The sequence below is a fragment of the Pistacia vera genome, unplaced genomic scaffold (genome assembly GCF_008641045.1).
Source record: "Pistacia vera cultivar Batoury unplaced genomic scaffold, PisVer_v2 Contig250, whole genome shotgun sequence".
Classification (NCBI taxonomy): domain Eukaryota; kingdom Viridiplantae; phylum Streptophyta; class Magnoliopsida; order Sapindales; family Anacardiaceae; genus Pistacia; species Pistacia vera.
The window spans coordinates 1,606,485-1,633,501 of record NW_022196058.1 but is presented as its reverse complement, the minus strand read 5'-3'; the positions used below and the strand labels follow the sequence as shown (position 1 = coordinate 1,633,501).

General features: G+C 33.8%; 1 protein-coding gene and 2 long non-coding RNA genes across 3 annotated transcripts in view; all 3 read left to right on the top strand.

Moving 5' to 3' along the window:
• LOC116132315 (serine/threonine-protein kinase TOR) overlaps positions 1 to 27,017 on the top strand; it is a 47,057-nt gene that overhangs the window by 4,001 nt on the left and 16,039 nt on the right. Inside the window, exons 9-36 of the mRNA XM_031417970.1 lie at positions 29 to 233; positions 310 to 504; positions 1,086 to 1,238; positions 2,328 to 2,449; positions 3,336 to 3,435; positions 3,588 to 3,683; positions 4,091 to 4,221; positions 4,784 to 4,886; positions 4,965 to 5,144; positions 5,303 to 5,305; positions 13,704 to 13,796; positions 13,901 to 13,936; positions 14,357 to 14,455; positions 14,547 to 14,645; positions 14,767 to 14,929; positions 16,299 to 16,423; positions 16,566 to 16,618; positions 19,619 to 19,742; positions 19,832 to 20,017; positions 20,846 to 20,998; positions 21,068 to 21,220; positions 23,071 to 23,142; positions 23,254 to 23,388; positions 23,489 to 23,550; positions 23,744 to 23,841; positions 24,913 to 25,022; positions 25,096 to 25,269; positions 25,361 to 25,426. Of these exons, the coding sequence (XP_031273830.1) occupies positions 29 to 233; positions 310 to 504; positions 1,086 to 1,238; positions 2,328 to 2,449; positions 3,336 to 3,435; positions 3,588 to 3,683; positions 4,091 to 4,221; positions 4,784 to 4,886; positions 4,965 to 5,144; positions 5,303 to 5,305; positions 13,704 to 13,796; positions 13,901 to 13,936; positions 14,357 to 14,455; positions 14,547 to 14,645; positions 14,767 to 14,929; positions 16,299 to 16,423; positions 16,566 to 16,618; positions 19,619 to 19,742; positions 19,832 to 20,017; positions 20,846 to 20,998; positions 21,068 to 21,220; positions 23,071 to 23,142; positions 23,254 to 23,388; positions 23,489 to 23,550; positions 23,744 to 23,841; positions 24,913 to 25,022; positions 25,096 to 25,269; positions 25,361 to 25,426 (3,289 nt within the window). The remainder of the gene's footprint in view (positions 1 to 28; positions 234 to 309; positions 505 to 1,085; positions 1,239 to 2,327; positions 2,450 to 3,335; positions 3,436 to 3,587; positions 3,684 to 4,090; positions 4,222 to 4,783; positions 4,887 to 4,964; positions 5,145 to 5,302; positions 5,306 to 13,703; positions 13,797 to 13,900; positions 13,937 to 14,356; positions 14,456 to 14,546; positions 14,646 to 14,766; positions 14,930 to 16,298; positions 16,424 to 16,565; positions 16,619 to 19,618; positions 19,743 to 19,831; positions 20,018 to 20,845; positions 20,999 to 21,067; positions 21,221 to 23,070; positions 23,143 to 23,253; positions 23,389 to 23,488; positions 23,551 to 23,743; positions 23,842 to 24,912; positions 25,023 to 25,095; positions 25,270 to 25,360; positions 25,427 to 27,017) is intronic.
• On the top strand, positions 7,537 to 8,711 carry LOC116132316. The gene is made up of 3 exons (XR_004128392.1): positions 7,537 to 7,614; positions 7,926 to 8,084; positions 8,218 to 8,711. It is a non-coding gene; the product is annotated as an uncharacterized LOC116132316 (long non-coding RNA).
• On the top strand, positions 9,760 to 10,695 carry LOC116132317. The gene is made up of 4 exons (XR_004128393.1): positions 9,760 to 9,839; positions 10,068 to 10,187; positions 10,279 to 10,312; positions 10,511 to 10,695. It is a non-coding gene; the product is annotated as an uncharacterized LOC116132317 (long non-coding RNA).

The following is a 27,017-nucleotide window of genomic DNA, read 5'->3' as shown; positions in this document are numbered from 1 at the left end:
CCTTTTATATAAGTGGTTGCTGTTTCAGTATTCCTTCTTTGCTGCCTACTATTCAAGATCGGCTGCTTGACTCTATTTCACTAGTTCTTTCAAAATCCCATTATTCTCAAGCTAGGCCAGCTGCTCCCTTGGTTCGAGGAAATATTGTGAATATTCCTCAGCAAGTTTCGGACCTTAATGGTTCGGCCCTAGTGCAACTTGCATTGCAGACTCTTGCTCGTTTTAATTTTAAGGTGTGCATCTAGATTTTTTCAGATATGAATCCTATGTTAGCTTCATTGTTCATTCTGACTTTAATATATGGTTTAGGGCCATGAACTTCTCGAGTTTGCAAGAGAATCAGTTGTTGTATATCTGGATGATGAGGATAAGGTCACACGAAAAGATGCTGCCCTATGTTGTTGCAAACTAGTTGCTAATTCTTTCTCAGGAGTATCATGTACACAGTTTGGTTCCAGTAGGTCCAATCGAACTGGAGGAAAGCGAAGACGTCTTATTGAAGAGGTTTGTATACATCAATATTTTCTTATTTCATAATTTTCTGTGGAGCTAAGAAATAATGTTAATACTAGAAACAAAGATCAGTGAGCACAAGATCTAGTGGTCCAGAAGTCCACTTGAGAAAAAAGTAAAAGATGATACCGAGAGATGCAGAGGAAAAAAAAATTAAGAAACTTAAGTGTTCCAACCTCTTTAGATAAACAATTAAGCTTCTCTTGAAGATGCTTAGTTACCACCCCCAAAGATGTCTTGACATAGACACTATTTTTCAATTTTTTTTTTATGTGTACATATATTTATCTATTTATACCCTGAACTTTTACCTTTTGCATTAACCGAGTTCTGAACGGGGAATTTAAAATCTTAACGTCTTGGTTGACATCAAGGATTTTTATCATGATTTGAGCTCCTTTCCTAGGAAAATCAAAGTCCACTTCAGGACCATCTTCAAAATATTTCCTGTTCCTATTTCTGTTATATTTTCAATGTTACCATGCCCATGCTCTGCTTTTTTTAAATTTTAAATGTAGCTGTCCTTTTTTTTTTTTTCCTTAATTTTGATTTTTCTATATGGGCTTCTGCAGCTTGTGGAAAAGCTTCTCATTGCAGCTGTAGCTGATGCTGATGTTACTGTTCGCCATTCTATCTTTTCCTCTCTGCATGGGAACAGAGGTTTTGATGAATTTTTAGCACAAGCTGATAGTCTGAGTGCAGTTTTTGCTGCTTTGAATGATGAGGTATGATTTCAATTAGTTCTTGATATGTGACTTTTATGGATATATCAAATTGAACTTTCACGTTTGAAGCCAATGATATTCTAACTTTTATCCTTTTACCTTCCCATTTTGAATGTTGTTTTACACTTTGGAATCCTGTTTGTGTATGACCTCTTTATTAAGTACTGTCATAATGTTTGTCATATTTATTTTCTATCTTACTATAGGTTTTGTTAGTTCTATTGACAGTGGAGGAAAAATATGAAATAATGAGAGGACTAGTAGTTCATAATATGCTTACATAACAGTGTTAAAGAAAAGAATACATGAGTCAAGGAAAGAAGAAAATCAGTCTAAACAACATTTTTTCAATCCCGAAATAAGGAAAGGTTATGGAAATTCCTCAAAAACTGTTGAAATTTAAGCCATAAGTGAGCAAAAAAGTTACTTCACTCCAATGTTTTTCAAACTTTTTGCAGAAGGTTCTAAATCTTCACCCTAAGTGAACTTTAATGATATTCTGACTGAACATCTCCATAAAGTTTTACCCTTCTTTGGAGTTTATGAGAGAAGAGGTGGAAGTGATGGCTTTGTGGCAGTGGGTTTAGATTTGGGGAGGTTAGAATTTTCAGAGAAAACAATAATGGTGAGGGTGTTTAAGTCCATTTAGGTTAATTAACTGATTCCATAGACACCTGTTATCTCAAGGGGCTATTTTACTTGTATTTCAAAAACTGGCTTGATTTCTGTCATGATAACTGGAATTCAAGTTGCAAAAAAAATTGTTGTATTTTTGTTTAAAAGAAACTAAGCAGTATATTTTTTGTAAGAGAAGAGAACATCACAGGAAGGGAGTGAACCGGAGGCCAATTTCAGTGAAACAAAGTAAAAATTTCCATAAGAACAATAAAAGCAACCTAAGTTCTTTCACTTTAGTCACTACTCACTCTGATTGCAAATAACTACAAAATTATATTTTACTTGTATGAAGCTGTTTTGAAATTGCAAATTTTCTGATGCATTGCAGTAATAAGTTTGATGTCCTTTTTATTCAATTTTAGAATTTCTGGTGTTGCTTATGTGAAAAGCTAAATGTTTCTGTTGTGATAGGATTTCGATGTTCGAGAGTATGCAATCTCAGTGGCTGGGAGATTATCAGAAAAAAATCCTGCCTATGTTCTTCCCGCCCTTCGTCGTCATCTTATACAGTTATTGACATATTTAGACCAGAGGTAATGTTGATAGGGCTATAGACTTGGGATTTGGTTTGTCTTGTCCATTCAAGTCTTGAATACATCTTAATAGAAGCCATTGAGACGTTTTCGGTGGTTTGTTTTTCTGCTTTGATGAGAATTCTCAGATATTTTTATCTGAATAGATGAAAGCCTAACTTTTTGGCTTAAGTTTGAATCAGAATTGAATTAATTATTTCATTAAATTTTATTCTCTAAAATATCCTTACATAATTAATTTATTTATATTCTATCCATTTGAAATTATTTCTTCTAGGGATTATAAATAATGTTAAAATCTCTATTATGAAATATTTTGATAGCATAATATTTTTTTATATCTTCATTTTTAATTCAATGACTACTCTATTACAAAGTTGACTAACAAAATTAAATTAAAAAAAAACTATGTATTATACAATCAGATGAATTTTTAGTATTATATAATTAGTTGAATTTCGTACTAAAATAGTATTTTCTTTACTTCTAAAATGAATTATCTAAATAAAGTAATTGAGATTATAGCTTTTTTTTAGCCTTTTTTTAGATAAAATGCCATTTATTATCTGTAAAGATATATATGTTAAAATATTAGTTTTTAGAAATATTTGGTGTGTAAAAACAGACAATTTAGTATTTATGTTCAGATGTTGTAAAAATAAAAAGTCATTTAGATTCATACATCAAGTCTATCTAGATTTTAGACCAATTAAAATATTATCCGATTTTAGATGAAAAACAAACCTAACTTACAATTGTTGATGGCTATTTTTGAAATTATTTTTGTCAATTGTGTTTTGCTTTATCTGGGCTAGAGAAAAGAACATATATTATGCTTTTTTGAAGTTAAAGTGCCATATATTGACTTCTCTTGCGGCGTCAGCAGTGCAGATAACAAATGCAGAGAAGAAAGTGCGAAGTTACTTGGTTGCTTGATACGCAACTGTGAGAGGCTAATACGTCCATACATCACTCCAATACACAAGGTTTTGTCACTCATGTGCTACTTATGGTTATATCTCGTACTATTCATTCTTCCTTTCCTGAGAAGTTTTTTTTTTTTTTTTTTTAAATTTTTTATTAATAATATTTAATGCTCTTTTTCCTCCTTCATGTGGTGAGTATCTGGATTTTGCAGGCACTTTTGGCGAGACTTCTTGAGGGTACTGGGATCAATGCCAATAATGGCATTATTAGTGGAGTTCTTGTAACCGTTGGGGATCTTGCTAGAGTGGTGGGTAAACTTGTACTCGTAACTTTTATTTGAAATAATGCTTGAGTCAAGTTATAAATTGTGTTTAACTGGTACATGTTTGATTGAGAAGAACTCGAGTACACTAACCAACTTCAGAGCTGGCTGTTAAATTTCTCGCTCTCTTTGAGTGAGTTTGTAGTGAAGTCGTTGCATTCGTGTTTACCTTTCTCTTTGATTCTGACTTTTGGTTCACCCCTATGTAGAATATATTAAATGAAGAAACTTTTATTGTGTCTAATAAAAAAAATATTTTTTTAATCATTATCTGATGTTATAGTTTATTAGGGTATATGATAAGTATCCTAGCCTAATTGCAATACAATTAAGCTTATTCGGCTCACATAAAATGATTTCTGATAGGGTTTTGCACTCTTACTTTTGTTTAGGGTGGTTTTGGAATGAGACAGTATGTATCCGAAGTTATGCCTCTAATTGTTGAAGCTTTATTGGATGGAGCAGCTGTGGCAAAACGTGAAGTGGCTGTGACAACTCTTGGACAAGTTATCCAGAGCACTGGGTATGTGGGATGCCTCTTTTGTTGATTTATGGTCAATAATTTTCTTAAGAGTTAAATTTTGCGTCACTTTTGATAAAGATGGAGATTATGCACATTCACTTTCTGTTCAATGAACCAATTTTTGAAGTCACTTTTTAATAATTGATTCCCATATTTGATGACTCACGAATGAAATGTGTTTTTTCCTTCTACACTGATGCATTTTACATGTTTATGGATGCCTTTCTGCAAAATCAACTGTATAGGTAACATAGTACGATATTGGTTATGACATGGCAACAATTTTAACTAGGTGCATGGCAATCTTTTAGGGAATTAGGAAAATATTTTCTACTCCTTTAGTTGGAATAAATTCAGTACCCACTATGTAGACATTTTTGGTTTTAATGCTTGTAATATCCTCTATATGTACTTTTAATATCTGTTTTGTTTTACCATTTTGTGGTGGGCTGTTGGTTCTCCATCTTTGTATCTATCCATATGATTTAGTATGTTTAGTTCCATGTTTCTCATCCAATAAAAAAGGGTACTCCTAAAACATTTTGTTGTACGATTTTGGCAGGTATGCGATATCTCCATATAATGAATACCCACAATTACTTGTCTTGCTCTTGAAAATGTTGAATGGTGAGTTAGTTTGGTCTACAAGACGGGAAGTGTTAAAGGTATAATTTTGGACTGGAATGCTTTGTTATATCCTCTAAATGTGTTGCCATGCTAAAAGCATTTTTGGACACCACCAGGTGCTTGGGATTATAGGTGCTTTGGATCCTCATGTGCATAAAAGAAATCAGCAACTATCAGGGTCGCATGGAGAAGCTACCCGTGCTGCCAGTGATTCTGGCCAACACATTCCTTCAGTGGATGAGTTACCAATGGACCTTTGGCCATCATTCGCTACAACTGAAGATTATTATTCTACGGTAATATTTAAAAAATAAAATCATAGCAGTTATACCTGTTATGTAGTATTTTTTTCTAGCTCGTCTTAATTTCTCTATGAGCCCATGAATTTCAGGTTGCTATAAATTCTCTCATGCGAATTCTTAGGGATCCTTCGCTTGCTAGTTACCACCAAAAGGTGGTAGGATCTCTTATGTTCATATTTAAGGTATCTTTAATTTAAAGAATTCTATTTTCTTTCTCTGTTATTGTTATTTTCTTTATTGTCTTACATGATGTTTATTAATTTTATATGTTTCCTTGCGAGGTTAGTCAATGGGCCTTGGTTGTGTTCCATACTTACCAAAGGTTTGTCTTCTAACTTCTTAGTAATAATAAGCTCTTATCTGCAAAACCATACTCTTTGGTAGGAACTTTAGTTTCCGGAGCATGATATATCATGTGAAAATNTTACACTTGATTGAAGGATCTATTTAGCAGCCATCATGATTTTTGTTAAGCAACTAGTTGACTTAAATGTTTAAAGATGATATTTAAAAGGCTCACTATAGTGTTGAAGCTCTAAAGTGTCCTCTAATGTGAACTTGCATGCAGACTAAAAACAACAACAATCGCCAATACAACTACAACCACAAAAAATTTATAATTCAATTAATGTAACGTGAGGGATTCAAACATCAGATCTTTGGTCGACCTAGCTTTAATATTGTGTTAAGTAATCATCTAATCTAAAAGCTTAAGATAATAGATGAAGGTGCAACAATAGGATTTAAGTTTGGTGCTGAATATTGTATAGAAAATATGCTATAAATATCTTTGTTTGTTTCACTAACTTGCAAATCTTTTGGTTGATCACTGGTTTATCCTACTATTTTGTATTGCTTTTAGATAGCTATAAAATTATTTTCATTCCTATATATATGTAAAGACAACTGTATTTAAGATTTAACTCACTCAAATTAGAAGGATGCCAGCTAATAGGAGATTGGGATTAGTTATCCTCGTTATCATTGAGAGGTTTGAGTGGTTAGGCTTGTGGTTTTACGCCCATTAGTTAGGCTTGTGGTCTTAGTGAAGATTTTGGGCTTCAACGGGGACCCTAATCTTGAATTTGTGTTCATTAAATGGTTTGGCAGAGGGGTTTGCTGAGATATCAAACTAAAAAAAAAAAAAAAAAAAAATTAACAGTCTTCAATTTATTTTGCCAGAAACAACATGATTTCTCTTTGGTGACACTGCCGTGCTTCACGAGGTAATAATAAGTTTTCAGAATGAGATCAACAACAATCAGAAGTAGAAAAAGAAAGGGAAAACTGAAGTTTCTAGAGTTGAGGAGACTGAGCAAAGACTCTACTCTCATAGTTTAATTTTACAAATATTGTTAAAAGATTATTTCTTACTAGGACAACTGTGCCCATGAATTTGGTGAAAAACAAAATATAGAAGGAAAGTATTGGAATAGATAGCAGTGTTACTCTTTATGCTTACCAGTTGGTAAATTAATCTTAATGAGTTTGTCCTCTGCTTTCTGTGGTATTTTCCAGAAGAATAAAAGACAACAGATCATCTTTTCCTTTCCTACATGGTGGCTTCATTTTTATGGACTGAAGCTTGAAAAGAAGTTCACTTTCTGTGGGCTATTTTGATATCTGTTTCTTCCCTTTTGCTGAAAGTTCTTGTTCTTTTGGTAAGGAAATGTGCTAAGACCTTAAGTAAGTGAGGGGAACTGGTTCATCTTTGGATTGATTTGATGTGAAAGAAAAATAGGATTTTTGAAGATGTTAAAGTCTAGATTGCAATGTTTAGTGGGTTAAAATGCTTTTGTTTTATATTATTTTTATGAGCTTCAGTTTCAAGAGAGTTCGAAGATGCCTTTTTATTCTTGATTCATCTTAACCAAAGTGAGGTTCTAGGTTGATTTTGTTGTTGTTTTGGGGTTGCTTTACATGTACATATCATACAGCTAATGGGTCTATTTTCACAACCTATACAAAGTTCTTGTCAATATTTGTAGTACAATTTTTGCCTCCCTCTTCAAGAGGTAATCTTACACCTTAGTGGAGCTGATGTGCTTCCATATTCTCTCTTTCTATTTATATACTTTTTGTTTCCTATAGAAGAAAAATAATCTTAACATGACTAGTGAGCCTAGTTGTCTGTGCTTATTTGATGCTCTGTATCTCTTATTAAAGAGGTGAAGGTATATTGTTGAGGGTGGTGATGCTATAAATTCTGATGTTGCCTTTCTCAATGCGCAAATTCCTTGTTGGTGCAACTTTATGTACACAACTTTTAAGTGTTTTCAAACATTTGGAGAACTCTCGCTTTGGTCTTCTGTTTTTATTACTTGTTGTGTGGGCAATGAGTCCTGATGTAATTTCTTTGTGATAGGTATTATCGAATGTTTGAGGCTACTCAAGATGGGTTGGGCAGAAATGCTCCTGTACATAGCATACATGGTTCTTTACTTGCAGTTGGGGAGCTCTTGAGGTAGATGAAAATTTACAATTATTTGCAAAATCTTTGGCTTCTGAAGTTGATGTTTGAGTTGAGAAGACCACTTTTGTCTTTCCAATTTTTTCTTTTTTTTTTTTTCTTCGCTTCCCCTGGTGGTATATAGGATCAAGGTTGAAACCAAGGTTTTGTGGTTGGCATCTTTATTTTACTTCTTTGTGTCATTGCCTCTCGTTGGATTTCTTGTGGAGCTCTGATACTCATATATAGGACACATGAGTTGTGCCCCTTTTATTTAACTAATTTTAGTGTTTGATGTGGATATAATGGAAATGTTTTCTGGACAGGAATACTGGTGAGCTCATGATGTCATGGTATAGAGAAGTTGCTGAAATTGTACTCTGGTACTTATAGCACCGGGATCAGCTTGTTCGCCTTAGTATAACTTCCCTGCTACCTCGATTGCTCATTTCTTGTGCGACCAATTTGTTACAAACTATTTAAAGGTTTGTGGATTGCTTCATTTTCTATCATATAATTGTATCTAGCATGGAGAGCATTTTGGATGATGAATCATCCTTATGTATATAGCAGTAAGTCACCCCAGTAATATGTGCATGCACTTGTGATGTGTTGCAGATATGCATGAATCACATTCTCACAGTTCTACGAGTTCCAGCTGAACATGACATTGGATTCATTGCTCTTGGGGAGATGGCTAGTGCTTTGGGAGGGGAACTCATCCACTATTTGCCAACAATTACATCTCACTTACGTGAAGCAGTAAGACGTAAAGGATTTTGGCTGAAATAAGTCTTGTGCCATCAATTTAGTTCTCTTTTGTTTCATTTTCCTTGTCACTACAATTTCTTTGAGTTATGCTGTTTTCATTTGATAGGCAACAAGACTTCTAATCAATGGCATATTTATGATATCTAGATTTCTCCACGCAGAGGCAACCCCTGCTTGAGGCTTTGGCTTGTGTTGGAAATATTACAAAAGCAGTGGGTCTTGTAATGGAAGTTCCTCTTGTGGATGGTCTCTTGGATGTAAGTCTTTCCAGTATGCTTGTTGATGCCCTTGAACAAATTACTGTCAAGTACACTGAGGCATTCTAGTATATTTTCTTTACATGCTTGTTATGATCATTTTATTAGAGAATTGTCCTTTTATATAACTGGTTGCTATTTCAGTATTCCTTCTTTGATGCCTACCATTCAAGATTGGCTGCTTGACTCTGTTTCACTAGTTCTTTCAAATCCCATTATTATCAAGCAAGGCCAGCTGCTCCCTTGGTTTGAGGAAATATGGTGAATATTCCTCAGCAAGTTTCTGACCTTGACTATTTTTGATCTCATATAGGGTCAAAAGTAATAAATGAAGTCTTGGCCTACGGGAAATCTTAATCTTTCTTTAATGTCACAATGAGAACAAGAAAGAAAAGGTTTTGGTTTGAAAAGTCAGTAGGTCAAGTCAAATAATTTCTTTTATTCTCACCTCAGTGTTTTTAAATGATCTACTTCTCAGAGGAGCCTATTTATGTCAACAATCTAACTCTAAGGTTGGGTACTCAAATTACTTGACGTACAGCCTCCAGCACCTTCAATGGGTACAAAAAATAGCTATATAGTTAACTCGTAGCTAATAGTGATGCTATATGCCATGTAAATAAAATGTTATAGCTAAATACATTAATTAGTTACAATGTTTTACTATAGGTAATACATTGTAACTAAATAACTAGTTATTGTCACGATTTTAATAAGTTAAAGCAAGAGAAGAATATTAGCTTTGAGAAAGGAAGTCGTATCACTAAAATTATTTCAATTAGTTATAAATATTGACTTTTGTTGCTGTAAATATGTATTTGTTATAGTTTTCCTTTCTGTAGCTAATTTTAGTAGCTATGTGTCTATAATGTTGTAGTGAGCCTAGATGATTTGTTGTATAATTTATTTATTTGAAGGGAATCAAGGAATGTGTATAATGTAAGCCTGTTTTTTGTGGGTCTCATTCTTTAATTATGAGGGTATAAAGTTCAATATGTATACAAGTTAACATCAAAACTTCAATATGTATACAAGTTAACATCAAAACTTCAATATGTATACAAGTTAACATCAAATTTAAGTTAATTCAAACTCATAAGTTTAATTTTCTCTTCTCTTTATTGGACAAAAATCATGAAGGCTGAGGCATACTGCTGCGGATGGAATGTCAAGACTTGCTGGCTTTGTTGTTGCCTTCCAGTTTGTTGTGTGGTAAGAGTTTCTGCAATTTTTTATTTTTTTTTTCAAGGAAAATATAAAATAATAATTATTATTGTTGATTCTATTGAAATCACTTCATCTTTGGATCACATTTTAACAAGGGTAATGATAAATAACACTATAACAAGGTTAATGAAATATTTGAGTCACATACTTTTGCTTTGTTGGATTAATTTAATTTGTGAAATAAAATAAATTCGTCTGAATGTATGGATGTAGAAATGTTGCTACTATTGTTCTTGTTCTGTTGCTGAAGAATCAGAGCCAAAAAAGAAATGCTGCACGTGCAAGAAATCCAAGAAGCCAGTGAAGAAAGAGAAGGTTGACGATGAGATATCGGTAAAGTTCATCGATAGAATTATTATTTTCTCCCCTTTTTCATGTGCTAAAATTTTCTGTTCTTACATTTATTGGTTTTGTATATGTTAAGCAAAGAGGAATTGGAGAAGACATTCAATCAAATGGTAAGTTAGAACGAGGTCTTGCTTCACTAACTTAATTCTTGTATCAAATTGATAGCTAACTTTACCTCAATATTTATCTTAGATCTGCTAACATGTTGTGTTTGTTTGTTTACCTTCTTAATTTCTAATTTAAATAGTTAATTCAGTTAAATGTTGATGGATGTCATGTAACATGATGCATGATGTCTAATGCCACAGGATCAAAAGGAGAACAGGCTGGGGAAGGTGGAGAAGAAATCTGAGGCAAAGAGAGAAGAGTGCTCAATAACTCGTAAAATGAATTGTGGGAAATGCAAATAATGAGAAATGCAAGAAGGTCCATCAATTACTCATCAGTTTCAAGTGCAATTTGTTATTCTGTTTGTATTAATTATCACTTAATCGGAAGCTTAATTTGATTCACTCTAGAGGCTNTTTTATTCAATTTTAGAATTTCTGGTGTTGCTTATGTGAAAAGCTAAATGTTTCTGTTGTGATAGGATTTCGATGTTCGAGAGTATGCAATCTCAGTGGCTGGGAGATTATCAGAAAAAAATCCTGCCTATGTTCTTCCCGCCCTTCGTCGTCATCTTATACAGTTATTGACATATTTAGACCAGAGGTAATGTTGATAGGGCTATAGACTTGGGATTTGGTTTGTCTTGTCCATTCAAGTCTTGAATACATCTTAATAGAAGCCATTGAGACGTTTTCGGTGGTTTGTTTTTCTGCTTTGATGAGAATTCTCAGATATTTTTATCTGAATAGATGAAAGCCTAACTTTTTGGCTTAAGTTTGAATCAGAATTGAATTAATTATTTCATTAAATTTTATTCTCTAAAATATCCTTACATAATTAATTTATTTATATTCTATCCATTTGAAATTATTTCTTCTACTGATTATAAATAATGTTAAAATCTCTATTATGAAATATTTTGATAGCATAATATTTTTTTATATCTTCATTTTTAATTCAATGACTACTCTATTACAAAGTTGACTAACAAAATTAAATTAAAAAAAACTGTGTATTATACAATCAGATGAATTTTTTTGTATTATATAATTAGTTGAATTTCGTACTAAAATAGTATTTTCTTTACTTCTAAAATGAATTATCTAAATAAAGTAATTGAGATTATAGCTTTTTTTTAGCCTTTTTTTAGATAAAATGCCATTTATCATCTGTAAAGATATATATGTTAAAATATTAGTTTTTAGAAATATTTGGTGTGTAAAAACAGACAATTTAGTATTTATGTTCAGATGTTGTAAAAATAAAAAGTCATTTAGATTCATACATCAAGTCTATCTAGATTTTAGACCAATTAAAATATTATCCGATTTTAGATGAAAAACAAACCTAACTTACAATTGTTGATGGCTATTTTTGAAATTATTTTTGTCAATTGTGTTTTGCTTTATCTGGGCTAGAGAAAAGAACATATATTATGCTTTTTTGAAGTTAAAGTGCCATATATTGACTTCTCTTGCGGCGTCAGCAGTGCAGATAACAAATGCAGAGAAGAAAGTGCGAAGTTACTTGGTTGCTTGATACGCAACTGTGAGAGGCTAATACGTCCATACATCACTCCAATACACAAGGTTTTGTCACTCATGTGCTACTTATGGTTATATCTCGTACTATTCATTCTTCCTTTCCTGAGAAGTTTTTTTTTTTTTTTTTTTAAATTTTTTATTAATAATATTTAATGCTCTTTTTCCTCCTTCATGTGGTGAGTATCTGGATTTTGCAGGCACTTTTGGCGAGACTTCTTGAGGGTACTGGGATCAATGCCAATAATGGCATTATTAGTGGAGTTCTTGTAACCGTTGGGGATCTTGCTAGAGTGGTGGGTAAACTTGTACTCGTAACTTTTATTTGAAATAATGCTTGAGTCAAGTTATAAATTGTGTTTAACTGGTACATGTTTGATTGAGAAGAACTCGAGTACACTAACCAACTTCAGAGCTGGCTGTTAAATTTCTCGCTCTCTTTGAGTGAGTTTGTAGTGAAGTCGTTGCATTCGTGTTTACCTTTCTCTTTGATTCTGACTTTTGGTTCACCCCTATGTAGAATATATTAAATGAAGAAACTTTTATTGTGTCTAATAAAAAAAATATTTTTTTAATCATTATCTGATGTTATAGTTTATTAGGGTATATGATAAGTATCCTAGCCTAATTGCAATACAATTAAGCTTATTCGGCTCACATAAAATGATTTCTGATAGGGTTTTGCACTCTTACTTTTGTTTAGGGTGGTTTTGGAATGAGACAGTATGTATCCGAAGTTATGCCTCTAATTGTTGAAGCTTTATTGGATGGAGCAGCTGTGGCAAAACGTGAAGTGGCTGTGACAACTCTTGGACAAGTTATCCAGAGCACTGGGTATGTGGGATGCCTCTTTTGTTGATTTATGGTCAATAATTTTCTTAAGAGTTAAATTTTGCGTCACTTTTGATAAAGATGGAGATTATGCACATTCACTTTCTGTTCAATGAACCAATTTTTGAAGTCACTTTTTAATAATTGATTCCCATATTTGATGACTCACGAATGAAATGTGTTTTTTCCTTCTACACTGATGCATTTTACATGTTTATGGATGCCTTTCTGCAAAATCAACTGTATAGGTAACATAGTACGATATTGGTTATGACATGGCAACAATTTTAACTAGGTGCATGGCAATCTTTTAGGGAATTAGGAAAATATTTTCTACTCCTTTAGTTGGAATAAATTCAGTACCCACTATGTAGACATTTTTGGTTTTAATGCTTGTAATATCCTCTATATGTACTTTTAATATCTGTTTTGTTTTACCATTTTGTGGTGGGCTGTTGGTTCTCCATCTTTGTATCTATCCATATGATTTAGTATGTTTAGTTCCATGTTTCTCATCCAATAAAAAAGGGTACTCCTAAAACATTTTGTTGTACGATTTTGGCAGGTATGCGATATCTCCATATAATGAATACCCACAATTACTTGTCTTGCTCTTGAAAATGTTGAATGGTGAGTTAGTTTGGTCTACAAGACGGGAAGTGTTAAAGGTATAATTTTGGACTGGAATGCTTTGTTATATCCTCTAAATGTGTTGCCATGCTAAAAGCATTTTTGGACACCACCAGGTGCTTGGGATTATAGGTGCTTTGGATCCTCATGTGCATAAAAGAAATCAGCAACTATCAGGGTCGCATGGAGAAGCTACCCGTGCTGCCAGTGATTCTGGCCAACACATTCCTTCAGTGGATGAGTTACCAATGGACCTTTGGCCATCATTCGCTACAACTGAAGATTATTATTCTACGGTAATATTTAAAAAATAAAATCATAGCAGTTATACCTGTTATGTAGTATTTTTTTCTAGCTCGTCTTAATTTCTCTATGAGCCCATGAATTTCAGGTTGCTATAAATTCTCTCATGCGAATTCTTAGGGATCCTTCGCTTGCTAGTTACCACCAAAAGGTGGTAGGATCTCTTATGTTCATATTTAAGGTATCTTTAATTTAAAGAATTCTATTTTCTTTCTCTGTTATTGTTATTTTCTTTATTGTCTTACATGATGTTTATTAATTTTATATGTTTCCTTGCGAGGTTAGTCAATGGGCCTTGGTTGTGTTCCATACTTACCAAAGGTTTGTCTTCTAACTTCTTAGTAATAATAAGCTCTCTTCTGCAAAACCATACTCTTTGGTAGGAACTTTAGTTTCCGGAGCATGATATATCATGTGAAAATTATTTTTTCATACTTTCTTTCTACTAAACAAGGAAAAAAAAAGTTCAAAATCTTGAAACTGTAGTATGTTTGTAATCTAAGGTAAGTATTTAGACGAATTAACATTTGCTGGAAAAAATGGGTATCTTTGAATGCCTATCCTTGATCTGAAACTGAGGATTTAAAATTTTGGGGGATAACCTTGTGTTTGGTGAAGTTTTGTTTTTGATTTTATTCTTGAATATTTCTTTTCCTTGTGCTGAAATTCATTATCTTTCTTGACAACTTTGATTGGGTTATGCTTGGTGACCTGTAGTTTCCCTTGGTCATTTTCCTGTAGGTGCTGCCTGATCTCTTTCTCACAGTTCGTACATGTGATGATTATCTGAAGGATTATATAACATGGAAGCTTGGAACTCTTGTGTCTATAGTACGACAGGTATATATAGATGTGAAATGTTTTGGCTCATTTAATTACTTTTTGGTTTTTATGGGTATCAGGATATATGGAATTCTATGTTCTTGTGCAGCACATTCGTAAATATTTGCAAGAATTGTTCTCTCTAATTTCTGAATTATGGTCATCCTTCAGTTTGCCAGCTACTAATCGTACTTCTCGTGGTCTTCCGGTATGTATATTTTCTGTGCGTTTTTTATCAGCAGTTATGATAATAATATGCATGTGTATTGTTTGATATATTTATGTGTTCCATTCTCAATGCTTCCTTGGATTCTTTCCCTTTTGTGCAGGTTCTGCATCTTGTGGAGCAGCTTTGCTTGGCCCTTAATGATGAGTTCAGAACACATCTTCCTGTTATTCTTCCATGTTGCATTCAAGTTTTAAGTGATGCTGAACGGTGCAATGACTACACCTATGTTCTTGACATTCTCCACACCCTTGAAGTGTTTGGTGGTTGGTTTTCTCTATCTCATGATAATTTGTTAATTATTTAACATCTTGCTCATCTGAACCGGTGTTTTTTTTTGGTCCAGTGATGAAGTATATAGTGAAAAGAATAATCATTTGTAGTTTGAACTTGGTACTAATTTTCAATCTAAAAGTAAAATGCCGTTTGGAATTAGTCATTCAATCTATCGACTTTATGTTAACCGTGGGTTACTTATCATGTTTAAAAAGAAAAAGTAAACACCATGAAATAAAAGAGAAATTTTTGTTCTCTCTTTTCTTTTAGTTTGACAGAAGAGTTAATTTATTTCATAGAATTTATGCCAAAAAAAAAAAAAAAACATCATTTGGATGTGTGGATCTGTGCTATTTGTTTTCTTTTTGTAGGGCCGAAGAAAGTCAAAAATTTGTTAGTATGGTATGACTTGAGTTTTATACTCTTCTGACTGATTACTGCTGGTGGTTGGACCTCAGAACTGTGGTGGACCTAGAATATTTGATTTAGGGAAACCAGTGTGTAAAAGAAATTACTGGAGGGATCATGATATGAAGAATTATAATTTAAGAAATATTCATATGCAGCTTTTTAGTTATTTAATTACTTCCTCTATTACCAATGTGGTTCTGCCATTAAAAGTCAATTAAGGTCATTTTGCCGTAGTGTTTACAACATTTGTGGTGCTTTAATGTGTTCTGAAGAAAAGGTGCTGAGGGCTTTTTGGTAGGTTTGGAGTGCTTCTTTTGTGTCGGCCTTGTGCCTCTTATTGAGGCATTTTTGTAGATTCTCTTAATTCTTAGTTTCTTATGTCTTGTGAGACTTGTGTATTGATTTTAAATATCACCTAATCAATTTTGGCCGTTATCTTCCACCAGAAAATATAAGAAAAAGAATAATTTGAGTCATTAGAAGAGAGCAGACAGAAGGCTTGCTTGAAGAAAAAATCTGTTTAAATAATTTCTAGTATGGAGCTTGGAAAGGCTCATTGGTTGGAATCATGATGTTAAATTCAAAAAATGATACAAGATAGGATCCGTTATGGAACTCGAGGGAGCTATAAAAATATCGCTTTGCTATATTTCAAGCTTGCATTCATGCAATGCCCCTCATTTTTGACATATTACGATTCGAAGTTGACCATTAGATCAGTGGACTGTGCATCATTGAGACCACATTTTCATGCATGATTAATAGACTTTGAGATGATAGTTGCAGGGTATATTCTTAACCATTCAAAGTCCATTTGTTTGATGATCCCCAAGTTGTGTCGTAATTAGTATAAAAACCATCGTGTTCATAGAGTCTATATATATATATATATATATATATATAAAGTTGCAACCTGGTAAAAGGTCTCATTGCAATTACATGATATAGGGACGCTGGATGAGCATATGCATCTGCTTCTTCCTGCACTTATTCGATTGTTTAAAGTGGATGCTTCTGTGGATATAAGGCGTGCAGCTATCAAAACTTTGACTAGATTGATACCTCGTGTGCAGGTTGGCACCTTAGCTTTGTCCAATTGATTCTAGAATAAGATTTCTTTGTATATTCGAATTTCACTTTCCCCCCCTGAATTTCTCTCAATTGTTTTTTTTTGGTGGTTCTTTTTTCATTTTTTGTTATTGCTTTTTCCCTTAGGTTACTGGTCATATATCTGCTCTTGTGCACCACTTAAAGCTGGTCTTGGATGGGTTAGTTTCCACTTCCCTAATTTCAATTATGTGATCAAAAAGCTTGCTTTTGTTTATGCTTATGTTTGTATTTGTGCTTAGGTGTAGTATCCAAGGGCTTAGGTTGAGAGGGATTAATCAGTAGGATAACTTTGTTTAATTGTTCCCAGTTGGGTTGAGATTCAAAAGCTGCCGTTAGTTTTTGTCAAGTGGAGAATTTTACTTGAGCAATTGGAGAGCATTTTTTTTTCTTCTTTTTTTAATAATAAATTGTTTAAACTTTGTATGCACAGAAAAAATGATTTGAATGAAGTGAACTTGTTGTCCACATAAATCTGATGGAATACAATGAGCAAAAAGGCCGGGAGATCTTTCTAACCAAAAGCTTAGGGTCCGTTTGGTTCATTTTTTTGATACTTTTTAGAATAATATTTAAAAAAAAGTTAAATTAGGTGGGTATTACGATTTAGGATTTGGAAATTAACAAAAATACCCCCTATGTTTGTTTATTTACTAAACACCCCTATAATAAAATATTAAAAGTTAACAAAAATACCCCCAACCCACCCATTAAATACGAACAGCCGCCACCACCTCCGGAGGGTGGTCGGAGTCGTCGTATCGACGCATTACCGGCTGGATCTTGCCGGTCGTGTGTCGATATGGCCTTTTCCAGCCAGATCCACGGTGAATCTGGCCAGAAAAAGCCAGATCTGGTCGCATTTGGTTGTCAACGACGGCCAAAGATGTGGCCGTCGTTGATGGTCAATGAAGACCATTTTTGTGCCGTCGTTGACGACTGGCTACAGCCAGATCTTTGGCCGTAGATCTGGCCAGAAAAGGCTAGATCGGCGCACTACCGGCTGAATTATACCAGATTCTGGCCAGCTTTCGGCAGTGGTGACCGGAATCTGGTAAATGTGTGTTGCTGGGGTGTTTTTGCAATTTTTAAAAAAATATTTGGGGGTGTTTAGTTAAATTAACAAATTTAGGGGGTTTAAAAAAATTGAATAATATAATAATATTTTGAGAATAAGTCAATTTTACTCTTTAACTTTATTGGGAAAACCCATAATAGTATTCGGAAGAGTGTAACAAACGGACCCTTAAGTCCCAAAAAAATCTAAAAATTAGAACCCTAGTGATGTTGGACAGGACAGAGAGATAGAAAGTGAAAGAACGGAAAAAGGGAGGAAATGGGAGAAAATTTAGGTAGATGATACAAAAAAGTAGTGATTAGAGAAGAGCAGAATCTATATAGGAGATAATCTTCATATACTTCTGTTTATCAAAACAAGTTGCCTTCAATTATTAACTTAAAGTCTATAAATATAATCCAAAGAAGATAACCTAATTCCTAGATAATGCTAAATTAGAACACATTGAAATCCTAAGATAAACGTAATCAAAATAACATTATTCCTCAAGTATTCTTTCCTAAACTTTTTGAATCATGTTACTGTTATCTATGCATCAGCTAGACAATCTTGTCTCTCTTTCACACACTTCTTCACAGGCTTCGGTTACAAAGCAATTTGAGGATTCCTTTCATTCTTTATGCGAAGGGATTGGGTTTCTGTTGTAACTTATTTAGTTTTCTGAAATCCTTAGTCTTTTTTTTTTTTTTTTTTGCCTTTTATTTTGTCAACTACAACTTCTTCTCTTTGCAATTAATACTTCTAGTTAAATCTTTCATAATTTATTAAAAAAATAGCTGCTTCCAAGTTTTGTTGGATGAGAATTAAGTGTCTTTTAGATATACAGAACAAAAAGCCATAAAGATGCCGAGAAATGATTTTGATAACCACATAGGATAGGAGTTTCACTTTGATGAGGCGAAGTCGAATTTTGGGATTCTGTTTAGGCTTTGTATTTTTGAATTATAAGTGCCTTTGCTTGTAACAACCATTTGGGGGAAGCAATAACTTGAAGGACAGAATGACCCTGATAGAATTAGACCCAAATAGCTTTTTCAAAGATTCTTTCTTTTCTTTAATTCCAGATACCTGTTAGGATCCCACATTGAAAGGGAAAAGGGTGGGCATGTGGGTTATAAAGGCTTGGGCACCCTCCTTTAGCAAGCCGGCTTTCCAAGGAGAGTTTTACCCAAACCCATGAAAGACCCATGGCCCTGCCCAAATTGTTGGGTTATTGGAGTGGGTTTTTATCAATACCCCAAATAGCTTTCGTGCATCCTCCAAATGCATTGAAATTTAATGAGGATTGAGAGACAAGACTTTGGAATGACCTAACCATAACTTTAAAGCTACAGAATATTGAAGAAACAAAAGATTATAGTTTCCTACTTCCTTCCTACCCTTAAACACTTCAGTTTGGAGAAAGATAAATCACAAGCCATTTTGATTGAATCACATCTATTGTATTGAACTTCCTCATGAGTTAACAGCCAAGACAGAAGTTGAACTTTAGATGAAACTTTTGCCTTCCTTCTAAGCTGTAAAAGTGGAAATTATACCAAGAAGCATCATTGATTGACCAAATAAAGTATGTTCAAAGTAAAATACCCTGATGGTTCTAGATTTCATGCTTTATGTTCCTCTTTCATATCATCCAGATGATGTTCTCTATTTGAGGCAGAAGGGATGTTAACTATCTTCCTCATCTTTTAAGTCTAAAAAATTCAAAATTCCACCCAAATGATTTATCAGATAAAACCAGTCTACTCTCAACCTTGTTTAATTTATTTTTGCTCTAATTTTGTCGTGATTGCTGAAATTGGTTGCATGGTTACAACTATGTTGTTTTCTTAATCAGGCCTTTATATTGACCATTAAGAGGTAGTTGGTATTGGGCTTGATTTGATTTATTTTCTTTTTCCTTTGGTATACAAATTTGGACAATTCTTAAGGTCATATGTGTGCTAGATTCTTTTCTAGGTGCTGATTTAAGTTTGTATGGTATATTGAATTTGCCAATGCTGGACTTGTCTATATGGTAGATACCTACTTTTTTATTTTGTTTCATCTTCAACTTCCAACTTTGTGGATTTGTGATTTATAGGAAGAATGATGAGCTCCGAAAGGACGCTGTTGATGCACTTTGTTGTTTGGCTCATGCCCTTGGAGAGGACTTCACTATCTTTATCCCATCAATACACAAACTTCTGTTGAAATATCGGTTACGGGTACATATCTTATTTTGCCACATTCATTTTTCATCTGAGGAACTTTTCTTGCCTTTCTACATTGAGTATGAAGGTACTTCTGTTTTCAGCATAAGGAATTTGAGGAGATTGAAGGACGCTTAAGGAGACGCGAACCTCTAATTTTGGGGAGTATCGCTGCACAAAGATTAAGTCGACGAGTTCCAGTTGAAGTTATTAGTGACCCATTAAATGATGTTGAGAGTGACCCTTATGAAGATGGGACCGATGTGCAGAAACAACTTAGAGGCCATCAGGTAATAATTCTCTTGCAATTTTGTGCTTAGTAACATACATTGCTGATTCTGTTACATCTAAGCTGTACGAAAGCTTAGGCAAGCCCTGTCTAGGTGACAGCTAAGGCTCCGAGACATAAGCCTTGGTGCCTAGGCAATTGCCTCCTGTTTCATGCATCATATGCACGGGTGTAGCCAGAATATACAATAGGACAGGCCAATTGACTTGTTTTTTTCAGTAAAAGGCTTACTCATTAGTACTTTCCATCTACAAGAGAATTTTATTCGTAAAACAATATGATAAGAAGTTTTATTAACCAAAACTTGGTTTTTTGTTTTGCAAATTTTCACTTATAATACAAATCTACCATTTCTTATATATAAAAAAAAGAACAAGAAAAAGAAAACAATTGTTATTGCTATAAAATAGAAAATAGTATGTTAGAAATAATTACGTTCTGATGGGAAAATTTCATTGACTTCCCCCACAGTTCGGCTAAAATAATGTGGACCTCACTAGTTTTGAAATTTTTCAGACTTTCCCTTGCATTTTGAAAAGTGTCTTCGCCCTCTTTGTCAGAGATATATGCTAAAGTTTTATAAATTTTATCAAATACTTTCTTTGCGAGGCAGGTTTTTGCATATTTTTCCTATCAGAGGGTCCACCTATAATTAAGTCAAACCTCAGGAGAAGTCAATGAAATTTTGACCTATTCACTGATCTATATGTTTCGACATGTCTCTTTGTCACTTGTTGCTAATTAAATTGAGCTTGCATACACAGTTTTAGTTAATCAGTGGTATTGCAAACTTTTTTTATTTTTTATAATTAAAATGAGTTTCTTGTAGGTAAATGATGGCCGTTTACGCACTGCTGGAGAGGCTTCTCAGCGAAGTACCAAAGAAGACTGGGCAGAATGGATGAGGCATTTTAGCATTGAGCTCTTAAAGGAATCACCTTCTCCAGCATTGCGAACCTGTGCAAGACTGGCACAATTACAGGTATGGTTATAGTTGTGACCTGCATTTGTGTGCCTTTGGATTTTAGGTTCTGATCCTCAGCTTCTGCAGCCTTTTCTTGGGCGGGAGTTGTTTGCTGCTGGTTTTGTTAGTTGTTGGTCACAACTGCATGAATCTAGTCAGAAACAGTTAGTTCGGAGTTTAGAGATGGCTTTTTCCTCTCCAAATATTCCTCCTGAAATTCTGGCAACACTTCTTAACTTGGTATGTCTGTTTTACCCATGTATTATATCTGTTATTAGTGTTAGATACTGGAGTCTCAGAGGAGATAAAATTATTACTTGAAGTGCTTCAGGAAAATAATTTATTTGCCAAATGTTGCAATATAACCTCATAATCTATGTTTGTTCTGATTGTTTCAGTAATTTTAAAATCTGAAAATCAAAATGGAAAAATATAGAATGTAGGAAGAGAAGGTGAAAAACAAAAAGAAAAAGATAAATAGACAAGAAAAAATCTAGGAAAGTTAAGAGAGAAATTCAGAGCGAAAATAAGTAGGGAACAGTATTTTTAATTAAGCTTCAAAATATGTCTTTCCAAATAACCCTAAGCCTTTTTATGGGCTTAGAATGAAAATCCTAATTGTCTATGAAAATGTAATTAAAAAAGGAAATAACACAAATAAAAATAATAATAAACTTAGGAGTCCTAAATNCATGTATTATATCTGTTATTAGTGTTAGATACTGGAGTCTCAGAGGAGATAAAATTATTACTTGAAGTGCTTCAGGAAAATAATTTATTTGCCAAATGTTGCAATATAACCTCATAATCTATGTTTGTTCTGATTGTTTCAGTAATTTTAAAATCTGAAAATCAAAATGGAAAAATATAGAATGTAGGAAGAGAAGGTGAAAAACAAAAAGAAAAAGATAAATAGACAAGAAAAAATCTAGGAAAGTTAAGAGAGAAATTCAGAGCGAAAATAAGTAGGGAACAGTATTTTTAATTAAGCTTCAAAATATGTCTTTCCAAATAACCCTAAGCCTTTTTATGGGCTTAGAATGAAAATCCTAATTGTCTATGAAAATGTAATTAAAAAAGGAAATAACACAAATAAAAATAATAATAAACTTAGGAGTCCTAAATCCTACAGAAGCATCTAACATATTTACCCCTAGTGGTCTCTTGAATTGAGATCTCCATTAAAATGGTTGCCAGTAAACATGCAAAGTGTTTCGTTGAGGAAAGACATTCAGTATTGAAGAGTGCTTGTGGTCCTGAATCTTAATTTATATAAGCTTAAGCTGTCAAGTATTCATATGTTTCTGGAAAGAAGAAAAAAGAAGGAATAAATTCACATGCCAAATGTTGTTTGCCCGTTTTAACTTCATAGCCTTCAAAAGAAATTCTGAGCAGACATATAGTTTGTGGACGGGCAAGCCTTTAAGCACTGACAAAGCTAACAGTCTCAAAAAAGGATGAGGCAAACTGAAGATGGAAAAATGACACTATTTTTCCCACTCGTGTTGTAAGACGTTCCTGCAATTGTTGAAAATTTTCTACTGAAAACATCAACCAAAAGGGTCTTGGCTCATTATATTTCTTGAACTCGAAAAAAGCACTTCTTTTTACCACCATGTGACCTGCTAATCAAACAGAAACATCTTAAAATTTTCCGGCATTATTGAGAGCAACCTGCACGTTTTCTTGGTTAGAGACTAGAATCATTTGTAATGACCAAATTTGATTTTGTGCATACCTGTGCATGCTCAAAAGCTCATTTGTTTTTCCCCGTATAATCTCAATCCATAATGGCTGAAATTTTGAAACTTAGTGGATCTCACCATTTTTAATTGTTTTACTTGAGAGTTATTGACCTCATACTGCAGTGTAGGCGGACTTCATACAAAACTTAGTATTGAGTTATGTACTCCGTTCTAAGAGTGTTAATAAAATTTCCTTTTCTTACATGCAATATAATTGTAAAAAGAAGAAACTCTATGAAGTCTTTTTACTCCAGTAATCTTGTGTTTCTTGTGCATGAGACTAATTTTATACTTCTTCTTTATTTTTTTTCCTTATATATGTGTGTTTATGAACTTATCTTGCAGGCAGAGTTCATGGAACATGATGAGAAACCTCTTCCTATAGACATCCGTCTCCTTGGGGCTCTTGCAGAAAAGGTGTGATCTAAAAGACATGCGATAAATTTTGAATCTATATGTTTCTATTATAAATTTTAAATCTGAGATTAAATTTATATTCTATGTTTCTTTTTGGCCTCTGCATCTCAGTGTCGTGCATTTGCCAAGGCTTTGCATTACAAAGAAATGGAATTTGAGGGTGCACTTTCCAAGAAGATGGATGCTAATCCTGTTGCTGTAGTTGAAGCACTTATACATATAAATAATCAGTTACATCAGCATGAGGTTCAGAGACAACTGATATTTACTGATTTTGTTGTTTTTGCTATTACATTGATGGCACTTTGATCTTTCTCGTTATTTAAAAAAAAAATTTGGTCCTTAGGCTGCAGTCGGAATACTGACCTATGCTCAACAAAACCTGGGTGTTCAATTGAAGGAGTCATGGTATTGTTTTCTCTGTCCCTCAAATAAAGCATGCATGGGTTCTCATTTTATTGCAGTTTTAACCTTGTTTCTTGGTTTTCTTGTGTCATTATACTTATTTTTATCTTACATTGATAACATGGTAGAAAGAAGATCCTTTCTTTTTTCTCAATACAAATAATAAAAGATTACTCCTTTTGTTCTTCATATTTAGGTATGAGAAATTGCAGCGGTGGGATGATGCTCTCAAGGCTTACACTGTCAAAGCTTCTCTAGCATCAAATCCACATCTTGTATTGGAAGCTACTTTAGGTCTGTATCAATTGTATTGTGGTGGTTTCTGCTAATATTTGGTTATTTTTCTTTTCTAGAAATGTATGGTAAATACTTTCTGTATTTTGGAGATATTCTGCATGATAATAAGATGAGTGGTCTAATATCTAAAGAACTTTGATTTGACATTTGATATTCAAAGTAATGCAACAGACTACTGTTTCTCAATTTTGGTTCGCTGAATGGTTCTGTAATGATAATGTGTCACGACGTAGTTCTATTGGTGCCAACCTGTGCTATCAAATTTGCTTATCAATCCTAAAATACCGAATCTGCCTGCTGCAATCTTGTTCAGGCATTAACTAGTCCAGGATAAGGAGAATCTTACTCCTTATTTTGAATAAATAATTAAAAGAAGTCATTGTGGGCCATTGCAAGCTTTTCATATTATAATCATACTTTTTCCCCAGTTCCATTGAACACTGTCGTTGATGCCAACACTGTCGTTGCCTAAAGAAGGGTGTCTGTGGGACCTATGCCATCTCAATATGTTTAATATGCTCTACCACCCTTGAAATTGACATAACTATCAAGCCTGAGTGGAAGTAATTTGGAATAGTGAGATGTAACAAAACTCTTAGGTCCAATTAAGAAATGCTTGTTTGGTGGTTCCATTAAAACATTATCAATGGTTCCTGGTTTGGTTGGGAGAAAAATCTACCATGCTATGTGGCTATCGATGTTATGAATTTGTGTTGCAGTCGACCATCAGATTATTGGCACATGAGCTGGTCAGTGTAAGCCCACACTTGACAATTTGGTGGCTACCTTGCCCCATTAATAAGGCAAAACAGTCGATCATGTTTTCATATATCTCTGGTAGATATCAAATGCAAATGTATGTCAAATGAATCTATTGAACTTAGATATGTGCTTTCTTTCTTGATATTGATACTTTTGAAACAGTTCATTTAAAGATAGGATGTCATCTTCAGCCCTTCTTTTTTGAGACATTTCCTCAGAATATCTTGCTCTTACAAAGTTGAGTTTGTGAGATCATTGTGTTCTGTATTAATTTCTTGAAACAATATGTTTTGTTATGTTTTGTAGGGCGTATGCGTTGCCTTGCAGCATTGGCTCGATGGGAAGAACTTAACAACCTGTGCAAAGAGTATTGGACTCCAGCTGAGCCAGCTGCGCGGCTAGAAATGGCACCAATGGTTGTATTTAATGTTTTTGGTGATGTCATCATTATTTTGGCTCATGCTTATTGTTATATTGTTCTTGTCCCAGGCTGCAAATGCTGCTTGGAATATGGGGGAGTGGGATCAAATGTCAGAATATGTGTCTCGCTTAGATGATGGTGATGAAACAAAACTCCGGGTTCTGGGTAACACTGCTGCTAGTGGTGATGGAAGCAGTAATGGTACATTTTTTAGAGCTGTATTATTAGTTCGAAGAGGAAAGGTATTCTGTATACTTGATCTATATTATCCTTAATTATATTCATTTTCCTCTCTCTGCATTGTTATTTATTTTTGTACTTTTTTTCTTGTAGTATGACGAAGCACGTGAATATGTTGAGAGAGCTAGGAAATGCCTTGCTACGGAGCTTGCTGCTTTGGTCAGTTTCATAACTCCATAAGTCTTTGCTTAGTTGAAGGTTTTTTTTTTTTTTTTTTTTCTCGTGGTAAACAGGGTAGTATTTAAAGACACTGGACATCTTGGTCAAATTAACATTGATGCCTTGTTAAGTGATATGTAAACCCAAAAACTACTGATGATAGTTAACTGTTCAAGAATAATATTGAAGTTCTTAGATAAGAAATTCGATATGTAAGNCAACAAAACCTGGGTGTTCAATTGAAGGAGTCATGGTATTGTTTTCTCTGTCCCTCAAATAAAGCATGCATGGGTTCTCATTTTATTGCAGTTTTAACCTTGTTTCTTGGTTTTCTTGTGTCATTATACTTATTTTTATCTTACATTGATAACATGGTAGAAAGAAGATCCTTTCTTTTTTCTCAATACAAATAATAAAAGATTACTCCTTTTTGTTCTTCATATTTAGGTATGAGAAATTGCAGCGGTGGGATGATGCTCTCAAGGCTTACACTGTCAAAGCTTCTCTAGCATCAAATCCACATCTTGTATTGGAAGCTACTTTAGGTCTGTATCAATTGTATTGTGGTGGTTTCTGCTAATATTTGGTTATTTTTCTTTTCTAGAAATGTATGGTAAATACTTTCTGTATTTTGGAGATATTCTGCATGATAATAAGATGAGTGGTCTAATATCTAAAGAACTTTGATTTGACATTTGATATTCAAAGTAATGCAACAGACTACTGTTTCTCAATTTTGGTTCGCTGAATGGTTCTGTAATGATAATGTGTCACGACGTAGTTCTATTGGTGCCAACCTGTGCTATCAAATTTGCTTATCAATCCTAAAATACCGAATCTGCCTGCTGCAATCTTGTTCAGGCATTAACTAGTCCAGGATAAGGAGAATCTTACTCCTTATTTTGAATAAATAATTAAAAGAAGTCATTGTGGGCCATTGCAAGCTTTTCATATTATAATCATACTTTTTCCCCAGTTCCATTGAACACTGTCGTTGATGCCAACACTGTCGTTGCCTAAAGAAGGGTGTCTGTGGGACCTATGCCATCTCAATATGTTTAATATGCTCTACCACCCTTGAAATTGACATAACTATCAAGCCTGAGTGGAAGTAATTTGGAATAGTGAGATGTAACAAAACTCTTAGGTCCAATTAAGAAATGCTTGTTTGGTGGTTCCATTAAAACATTATCAATGGTTCCTGGTTTGGTTGGGAGAAAAATCTACCATGCTATGTGGCTATCGATGTTATGAATTTGTGTTGCAGTCGACCATCAGATTATTGGCACATGAGCTGGTCAGTGTAAGCCCACACTTGACAATTTGGTGGCTACCTTGCCCCATTAATAAGGCAAAACAGTCGATCATGTTTTCATATATCTCTGGTAGATATCAAATGCAAATGTATGTCAAATGAATCTATTGAACTTAGATATGTGCTTTCTTTCTTGATATTGATACTTTTGAAACAGTTCATTTAAAGATAGGATGTCATCTTCAGCCCTTCTTTTTTGAGACATTTCCTCAGAATATCTTGCTCTTACAAAGTTGAGTTTGTGAGATCATTGTGTTCTGTATTAATTTCTTGAAA